The sequence below is a fragment of the Lipophrys pholis genome (assembly GCF_963383615.2).
Source record: "Lipophrys pholis genome assembly, chromosome: 9".
Taxonomy (NCBI): domain Eukaryota; kingdom Metazoa; phylum Chordata; class Actinopteri; order Blenniiformes; family Blenniidae; genus Lipophrys; species Lipophrys pholis.
This window is the reverse complement of record NC_137639.1, coordinates 25,877,975-25,888,101: the sequence shown is the minus strand read 5'-3', so window position 1 is coordinate 25,888,101 and position 10,127 is coordinate 25,877,975. Positions and strand designations below refer to the sequence as shown.

The following is a 10,127-nucleotide window of genomic DNA, read 5'->3' as shown; positions in this document are numbered from 1 at the left end:
AAAAAAACTGGGCTTTGTTGAGGTCTAATACGAGTTTAAATCATCACATTTTTATAAGGTTTTATGATGATTTCGCAAATGGATTTACACAAATCATCCGTTTTCAAAGCTGTGGTTTGATGCAATATTGGAACACGAATTGAAATGTGCCATGTTTCATAAAGTATATCATGCACTTACACGTAAGTGACTCATTTGATTGTAGTCTGTGTAGTTTAGAATAATAACGTGTCTCGTTTTGAAGTTTAATCAAGCAAAACAAAAAAAACAAAAACAAAAAACAAAGGCATGCCAGTACAGACACGTCTAAAAATGTGAGGTCACAGCTCCGGTTTCAACACACAAACACTTATACATACACCAAACATACACAATGCACAAACGTGTGAAGGAGAGCGACAGCAGGCACGATGACATGTTAAATTACCCCGGTGATGTATGGCTTAATGAACCCCTTGTGTTGATCACGCTCCACATTAATCAACAGCCATGAACAGATTCCCTTATTTTCTCAATGCTGCCTTGATAAACTGCAATTTCATTTAACCTTGGACAGCAACTTTAATAGCTTCCACAGGACAACTGTCAATACTTCCCTGGGTATACAGTGATTAAATTGCCAGGCGAGAAGTGTGTCCCGGCTTCCTCCTCGTGCTCATCCTGCTTCTCTCTCTCTTCACCCCCACCCCCCCTTTACTTCAAATCACAATTTGTACTTTCACACTTGTAGACTGTTCTTCAAATTCAAAGTCAAAACCGTAATCACCGTTACACTGATTGTTGTGGTTCTCCACTTCCGAACAGCAGATTGTGTGAACTCACATTTAAAAACAGATAGATGGTTTACAGCCAGCTGCTGAGTTTTTACTACATAAAAAAATTTTCATTTAGCTTAAAACTAGCTAATATTTCCCCAAACAATGTCTAAATGTTCTGTAAAACATGTCCAATGATTATTTTTTACGATGTGTGAGGTGTGTGGTCATGCCAATTCTGCCAATTCTGAATTTTCTTGGTGTCGTCAAGCCCAGTGGACGGACTAAAACAAGACGGTGACAGGCTGTGACCTGAGCCCTGTCATAATGATTTTCAGTGATATCCTCCACCCTTGTCAATTTAGCATAAATTATCAGCCATGAAAGGCCTGCTGGCTGATTAAAACCAATTGTCTGGGTAGGGAAGGACAAGGCAACCTCTTTATTATATGATAAACTAAGTTAATGGAAGAAGACAATCTCCCCTCTGGGAAATCGGACTGACTCTTAATTAAAGCATTGTGTTTTCTCTGCTGGACAGAAAAGCCTTTCCATTATACTGACATGCACTTGATCGGAAACTTTAAGAAGACAGTGATAGGTAAACAGACACAACAAGCCAGGATTTTTTTTTTTTTTTTTTTTTAAATCTAACAATTTGCGCAGTTATTCTTCCTGTGTTAGATCTGACATGTGGGGGACGGAAGAAATAGAAATCTCTATTAGTATTGCTTGCAAATGGAATCAGTGCCAATCAGGAAATATTCTAAACAAATAATGCAACTGTTTTTCACAGATTTGATTATCAAAACAAATACCTGACACTTTACAATTACACCTGATCTCAAGACACATTAGCACCCTCGGAAAACATGTTTCATTATCACATGCAGAACTGAAGGGACTCCGAGTTTTGTGCCTCATGTGCTGCAGGAGAAAATCACTATTGTTATTCGGCTTCGTCTGCACTCGGCAAACAATGCAAGTTTGCCTTACTCTTGTGCTCCTCGGATGACATAACAGAAAAGCAAACATTTCTCTGTCCTGTGCCTCTCGTTGGCTTCCTCCACCCACACTTGAGAGGTGACAGGCGTACACCCGGACTTCCATTATTATCCAACACAGCAAGAATGCCTCCAGGAGGATAATTACTGAAACTTGAAGAGCCAGGGCTAATCCTAAGTACTTCACTTTGTATGACTGCCTCGCCCGCCTGTCTCTTAGACTGCCGCTCACACTGACAAAGTGCAATGTTGGGCTCAGTGAAAGTCAATAAGAAGACCTCATGGCCCACAGAAGTAGCAGTCAAGCCAAATGGTGGCAAAATACACTGTTATCACTGTTTATCATAAACAGCCGCTGTTTGAAACACTGTAATCTATCACCCCGGGGCACGAAAACAAGTGATCTGGGACATACAGATCATAGCGTCCAATAAGTCTATGCAACAAATCCCCAAATAAATTGCTCGACTCGTTTCATTTTGATAGATAGGCAGTCTTTTAGAGAGAGGAGAGAGCACGAAGAGTATAGATAGATGGCGGAGAGCTAACAGTAGAAGGAGGGCAGCACTGACAGCCACTATATAACCTGATCTATAAAGTCCTGGCTACAGAAATTCACCGCTGCTGCTCTCAGGCATGCTTTGACTGACAGGTGCTGAGGCGGATCATTAGCACCCGCTGCTGACATATTTGTATGACAGACCCATCACATGACACCCACTGTAATTCTGAGGATATTCGTTATTTAACATACAATTATCTTAATATAGGGGGGGACAAATTATGCCCACCCAAGTTACCATTTACATGGTCTCCATGCAAACCGTCAACATGCTGAACAAAGGAGCCACTGCCAGTCATCTATAAGACATTAGTTTGAATCGAATGAGGAGACAGGGCCGATTCATGATTTCATTTTACGTGACTGTAGTAAATGCACACATTTTGACTTACGAGGAGGGCAACGGGCAGCTTTTTGTTTTGATTTTGGTTTCAGCCCCACAAACCTTGAACGGGAGAGAAAAAAGTTCTTTTTTTCCTCCTCTGGTCGTGCCCATTCATCCAACGGAGGAACCAGAGGCTCCCGTCCTGCCAGACAAAGACAGGAACAGCTGGCTGATCGATACCCGACAAAGGCTCGGAGGTTAGAGCAGTCAAAAGATTGTTAACTAGCCATTTTATTTGCCAGACATTTATATCATTGTTTATGGTTCAGCGCACCCGTTCAGTACGGGCCATGCTGCACACCTGTGCTTGGAACACTTTCAGGGCCTCTTGAGCCCGTCACCATGACCTCATGAGATAGATTGATAGATAGATAGATAGATATAGATAACATTAGTAAGATAAATAACATAAGTAAAATGGATAAGATAGTGTACTTTCAGTATACTGGCCGTAATTGGACTACAAGTGTGCATTCCTGCAAATGCAATCTGTATTTATGTTTGTGTGAACTAGAGTGTTGGTGTAGCCTGCACACCAGCCGACAACACATGGCTCTGCTGCCACCCCTCTGGCTCGTGTTGCGAGTGCCCCTGCAGGCTGGCAGAGAGGGGAGACCCTCTCTGTGGCTCACCCAGGCGGAGAGGGGCTTCCTGCACATCTTTTGTCACACCATTTGGGCCCTTGTGTCTGTGACTGCCCTGCTCCTCCGGACCCACTTGGCAGCCACAGTGCAGACAGACATCTGCTCTTTCCAACCTCCCGGTGAATAGAGAAAACAACAACCAACAGACCCTGCTCCCCTACACTATACTTTGTGCGCTTTATTGTGCACTGCTGTTACGCTGTGCTATCCATCTATCCTTTCAAATAAAAATACTGATTTTGAAAATTGTTCAAAAGAAAAGAAAAGTGGTGTCCTAAAACCACAACCATTTAAAAACGTAAAAAGATTATAATATTAATACTAAAATGCCCCAGAGATCTAAGCCATCTAAATACTGGGTGAGCTACAAGTGATTACCTTCCCTTTCCCTGTAGGAAAAAAAAATATCTTTGATTAGAAGGTCTCCAGGTTATTGAAGTGCTTCATAAAACCTGAGCATATACTTCTACATCTCCGGCCTGAATCTTTTCTCCCCTGTTCTCTACGCAGAGTGATTCTGAAGCACGCAATATCGAACGCACTTTGTTCGTGCTCAGCGGCCCAGAATAACTCGGTCATTATGGTGGCGAAAGGGACAGGTTTTGAGTTTGATTTCATGATGGTAATATAGCCCATGTGTGCAGGAGAAGAAAGCCTTCAATGGGGACATCTGTTCAATGCGGCTTACAGTTACAGCCGCGCCGATGGGGACAACCTGTGCGCACAATGTGAACCAGGACCGACCCTTTAACTCTTACTGAACGCAACAGGCAACAAAACCTTTTTTTTTTTTTTTTTCTCCTCTTTCAAAAATACTGAGCCAATAATAAATTAGACGATTGATTCAGACGTGATTAAACCTCTCCTGTGGCACTGTTGCTTGAGGAACAAGGTGTTTCCTGTCGGGGAGTTATCACACTGACCTCTGACATCAGTCTTTGCTGGTATGATCACTTGGTAATTTGTCACCAGAGGCCAACATGTCCCCTGTAGCTGTGTCCCCACCGCGTACTCCATATGCGTAAAATCCCTGTTGCGTACGACAGAATGGCAACATTTTCAGAGAATAACAAGGGGGAATGCAGTATCGATATCTACGTTTAATTCTGTTTTTCTATTAAATTATAAAGATAAATTGAGTTCAATCCTGGTGTTTACACCTGTATATGTTAAGGGGTGAGGGTACACAAGGCTTAAACTGGGCTTTTCCCTAAGTTATTCCTAATTGAATTGCCAGTGTAACATTTATCCTGCTTGGTCCACAGGCTCACCGGCAGCAGGAGATGCGGTGTTTTCCTCTGCTGAGAGCAAACGTCGAGGGTCAATCAATGCACCGCGCAGCTGAGACGCACGGTAGGTTTTTATTACTTCGGCACATTTTATTCGCTTCATACGAGCGATATTAGCAGCTTGGCGTGACATTGTGACTCTCCTGTGATTGGTTATTTTTGCAGCAAATTGATAGAGATGATTTACCTCAGGGGGGATGCACGTGTATTTTTTTTTCTTCCTAAAAATCTGTTATTTTGCATGAATACTTTAAAGACTATTTATGGTGACGCGTTATTTTTCATTGAAATCATTTAACTGACGCATTAAAGTTGAAGTTTGAGAACAAGCGTTAACAAACCCAATTCAAGCATGAGAGAATACTAATTACACGCGTAGTAAATGTTAGAAATTTGTTGTAATTGTTCCAAATTATTTGTACAAATTTGACGCTATATAATGCGCTGTAGGAATAATGATTAACCTGCAACACAAAAGCGCCAAGGATAATGTTGCTGCAGCTCCTTTGCGGTGTTTAACATGGTGTGATATTCTGTTATAATTTCTGTTATCTTTTTTACCCCCCACTCCATTATTTACATGTGAAGGTAAAGCGGCGTAAATCCAAAAAGCTGTTGTCCAATCGTAGAAACACAAGAATTAATCAGTTAGTCCATCTATCACGCTGTGTAATAAAGGAAGCGACATGGGTTAGGCAGATGATGTGATGAATAATCCCTGGTCGTTTTAATTAACTTTTCCCTGTCCTGTAATGACCAAGCTGGTCAACAGACCCGGTCAATAAGCATGTTAATATCAAACAAATAAAACTGCGGATGATTAAAAACCTCCTGCGTTATTAAATTTGAAATTCAAATGAAATTTATGCTTCCAGTGCAGACTGCATGCTAATGGATCCAGCAAGAGTCTTCAGGGTTCAACACGCGGTTTGCCTACAACTTCTTATTATGTAACAAGAGCTTCTTTCAATGTGGATTTTACTAAATGTCAGAGGACAAAGTGATGAACCAATTCAATAAAACAAGCTTATCATTTTATTTTCAGACACTGAGAGCAATCAATCACTTTGTTAAATAATTCAAATTAACATACGGCTCCAACATTAAATAAATTGGCAATCACCCCTGGAGAGGGGGGAAAAAAAAAAAATCTACATTTTTGAATTTTGTAATTTCGAGGCAGTAAATTTTCTAAAGTCAACTACATCGACCCCTCATCATCTTCATCTGCTGGTTTAAGACTGATACAGCCTATAATAAAATGAATAATCTCCCCGCGGAATGCAGCATGTAGCCGTTTTAATCAAAACTGTCAAGATAATTGAAAACAATTACAGTAATGTGAAAGTTTGAGACGATGTAATAGAAGGTCCTCGGCCAGAACAAAGCAGCCTTTATATCTTGTGTAATAGTTTGTGTATATTAACTCTTAAGAAGTTGAAACATGTAAAAAAAAATGTTTTTATCTCTGAGTAGATTGTTCATTTTCTGAAATGAGGGAGATGCAAAGAAAAGAGAGAAAAAAAGAGAGAAGTTCTTGGACACGCGGACATATTTACGATTTAACAGTGAAGCACAAACAAAGTGTACTCGTTAAAACTTTGCTTTAAGAGGAAAAACGCGTGCGTAAAAACTTTGAGATCAGAGAAAACAACAAATGGAGCTTTTAGAGGACTTTTGGTTTTATTTACAGTATCACAGCAACTCTTGCTTTTTGGTAGTGGTGGAGGTGTAAAGCCTGTAATTTGCCGACCTTTTTTTATATTCATATATATATATAAATATATCCAGAAGTATTCCAGCATCACCAGGTCTCCTCTTCGCCTTTCTTTAAATTTATGGAAAGTGATGTTCTGTAAAATTTCAATAAGTAGCCTCCTAATTCCTCCTTCCTAATTCACTCTCATTTACCTTCCTTCCGCTGTCTTTTATGACGGCGGGGGCGGTGGGACGGGATGGGATGGGGGGGTCGGATGGGTGGGGGGGGGGGGGGGGGGGGGGGGCTGTCTGAGGCGCGCTATGGATGACCTCACGGTGCTTCGCGGCGCTGCGGCGGGACGCGGCCCCTGATTGGTCGCCCGTGTCACAGCGGCACTTCAAAGCCGGAGAGGAGCCTACAATTGTGGAAGAATGGGCGGAACACATCATTGTATTGCACACCTCTAAAAAAACAGTGCTCTGATTCATAAATATAAAAAGATCCTCTGAGGAGGGCAGTGTTTTTTTGTGTGATGGCAACTTCACTTCTAGGGGTGAGTCGAAAGGACTTTCTTACGGGTTTAATTAGTTCTCCTCATTGTCCCGCGGAGGGGGATTAAACTTAGGGCGCTCGCAAAGTCTCCGCTGCGCCAGTGCCTTGCGCATATTTACAGGAAGCGGTTCGTGTGAGAAAAGTTGCAGCCCCGTAGATGGGACAGAAGTTTGTTGTGGTGCTCGAAACACGCATGTTTTCCTTGTTTGGCATGCATTTGTAAAGCTCCGTGTGTCGCATTTCACGTGTCTGCTTTTCTTTTCGTCCAGGTAGGAAGTGATTCTGATCTACTGCGATGATTGAAAAAAAAAAAAAAAAAGAACTTGGGAAATAGCAAAAGCTGAGATAAATATTACATCCTCAAAAATCCTTTTTATTCCGCTGTGAAAAGAAAATGTCTTGAATGTTGACTTACAGTTTTTCTTGTGCTTTCAGGAGGAGCCGAGGTTAGGATCGACTCCTTTAGCCATGTTAGCTGCAACATGTAATAAAATAGGGAGTCCGAGCCCTTCACCCTCAACAATTTCGGATAATTCGTCGTTTGGAAAAGGTTTCCACCCGTGGAAGAGAGCCGCCGCCAGCAGCTGCAGCCTCGGATCTGGCCTGTCCGGATTCGGGGTGTCCCGGAACGGATCTGGCATCTCGGACTCTTTCGGCACCAACAGCTCCCCCGGATCCAGCGCTTTTTCCCTCACGTCTGGTACCTCGTCCAGTTCCCACTTTGGAAACGATTATTCTGTTTTCCCTGCCTCCGTTTCGAGCAGCTCCCAGGAGTCCAGCCACCAGCCGGTGTTCATCTCCAAGGTGCACACCTCCGTGGACAGTCTGCAGGGCATCTACCCCAGGATGAGCGTGGCGCATCCCTACGATTCCTGGTTCAAGTCGTCCCACCCGGGCATCCCCACGGGAGACGTCGGTACCACGGGAGCCTCTGCGTGGTGGGACGTGGGAGCGGGATGGATAGACGTTCAGAACTCTAATGGAGCAGCACTACAAACATCCTTACATTCCGGTGGACTCCAGACCTCCTTGCACTCTCCTCTGGGCGGATATAATTCTGATTACTCGAGTTTAAGTCACTCTGCGTTCAGTACGAGTCCCTCTCCGCACCTGTTGACAACCGGCCAGCACCTGATGGACGGTTTCAAGCCGGTGTTATCCTCCTATCCGGACACAAGCCCTTCTCCATTAGCAGGGGCGGGGGGCACGATGCTCTCCGGGGGTCCGCCTGCCTCTTTAGCGGGGTCTCCGAGGTCATCCGCCCGCCGGTACTCGGGCAGAGCCACATGCGACTGTCCGAACTGCCAGGAGGCGGAGAGACTGGGACCGGCGGGCGCCAGCCTCCGGAGGAAAGGTCTCCACAGCTGTCACATCCCCGGCTGTGGGAAGGTTTACGGGAAAACGTCGCACCTAAAGGCGCACTTGAGGTGGCACACGGGCGAGAGGCCGTTCGTGTGCAACTGGCTCTTTTGTGGCAAGAGATTCACGCGCTCCGACGAGCTGCAGCGACATTTACGCACGCACACCGGGGAGAAACGGTTCGCGTGTCCGGTGTGCAACAAGAGATTTATGCGCAGTGACCACCTGAGTAAACACGTAAAGACTCACAGCGCCGGGGGGTCCGCCGGTTCTGGCTCCGGGGGCAGCGGAGGGAAGCGGGGGAGTGACACCGACAGCGAGCACAGCGCGCCGGGGAGCCCTCAGTGCCATTCCCCTGACCTGTTGCACCCACCCGAGTCAGCCCAGGGAGTAGGCATGAATGGCCTCTAAAAAAACAAACAAACTAAAAAAAAAACTCCTCAGTGAAGTTCAAACTGTTAAACAGCAAAGTGTGATGACGGAATCGTCCGCGAGGACAAGAAAGTGGACACACTTTGGTTTACGCGACGTAACTTCGCACTGAGTGTTGTCACCTAATGAGAAAATAGGCCTAAACGTTTCTTTGACATTTTATTTCCCCCCTCCCTAAGTGTTTAAGACTACTAATTGCATTATTTCATAGCTGTATCATGGGGAACTTCTCAATAATACATCTACAGTGTGTAAGTGTAATCAATTTCTTGTGTGACACACTGGAGCAGGACACAAGGGAAAGTTTTCCACAGCCCGGTCCTGCACCCCCCCCCCCCCCCCCCCCCCAACCCCACCAACCTGACCTTTTATTCCCAATTACAAAAAGAAAACACGAGGGCCTGCTAAAGTTGTGCAAACTCCTGTCATATCGTACATTTTGTTTAAAAAAAATAACAACAAAAAAACCAAACACTGGCACTTTATTGTCGAGCAGGAGGAATTGTTTTTTTGTTTTTCTCTCTCTCTCTCTCTCTTTCTGTCACTGAGTGTGGATGAACCGCTCGATATGAACAAATACCTGTAGGACGGTTTTAGTGAGACCAGATAAGGGACGTGGTGTTTTTCTTTCCTTCTTCTTTGTATCCGTCTGATGATGAGAGAGCAAGTTGGAGATTATCATCACATATTGATATTCACGCCACACAGCCTACAGTACGTGCGCCAAGTTTGTAAGTAAAAGGCCAATCGAGGTTACTTACTCTCGCCTTCGCTGCAAAATGTGTTGTATATAATAAGAAAAATGTAGGTTAGAATAATTACAGCCCAATGTAAAGGTGAGCAATGTATTTGTCCAGGAGACGATTTTTGTATAGGTATTTCTAGTTGTATATGGACTCTAGTAAATATTTGGAAAATATACGGAATATGTACTTGGATTTTTCCTTTGACATGATATGAAATGTATTGTGGGGAGTTATATTTAACCACGAGTTTTCTTGTATTTAGGGGTCTATCATTAGGCGCACTTTGAATTTATTTGTACGTTTTTTTTTGTTTGGTTTTTTTGGAATCATTTACTGTTTTACCCACTCGTTTAATTTAAGTAAGCATGTTGTAAAGTGATTTTAATTTTACAATGATATTTTTTTCTCCTCTTCTCCGAGACTGGCTTTTTATTTAAGCCACTCAATAAAGTCAGTATGAATTCAGAAGCAGCTGATCGACTCAGTTTCTTCATTTTTTTTTTTGAGTCGATGAAATTCCTTTTTTTGAAATTACGGGTAGCCTAAAGTTTAATTTATAAATATGTTTCATGAATTTATATTATTACTGATAAATGCGGTAAAAAACGGTGTTTCTTAATATTCAATTGGTGGTTTTTATGGTTTTCAGATCAGAGCGCATGAGGCCTGAGCCACAGCGGGGCCTGAACCCACAACTTAT

The 10,127-nt window shown here is 43.4% G+C and overlaps 1 protein-coding gene across 1 annotated transcript; it reads left to right on the top strand.

Annotated features, from left to right (window-relative positions):
* The first annotated feature begins 6,860 nt into the window (after positions 1 to 6,860).
* sp8b (sp8 transcription factor b) lies at positions 6,861 to 9,896 on the top strand. Its single transcript, XM_080472162.1, has 2 exons — positions 6,861 to 6,891; positions 7,326 to 9,896. The coding sequence occupies exons 1-2, from the start codon at positions 6,871 to 6,873 to the stop codon at positions 8,658 to 8,660; spliced, it is 1,356 nt and encodes a 451-aa protein (XP_080328288.1). The 5' UTR covers positions 6,861 to 6,870; the 3' UTR covers positions 8,661 to 9,896.
* Positions 9,897 to 10,127: the final 231 nt, after the last annotated feature.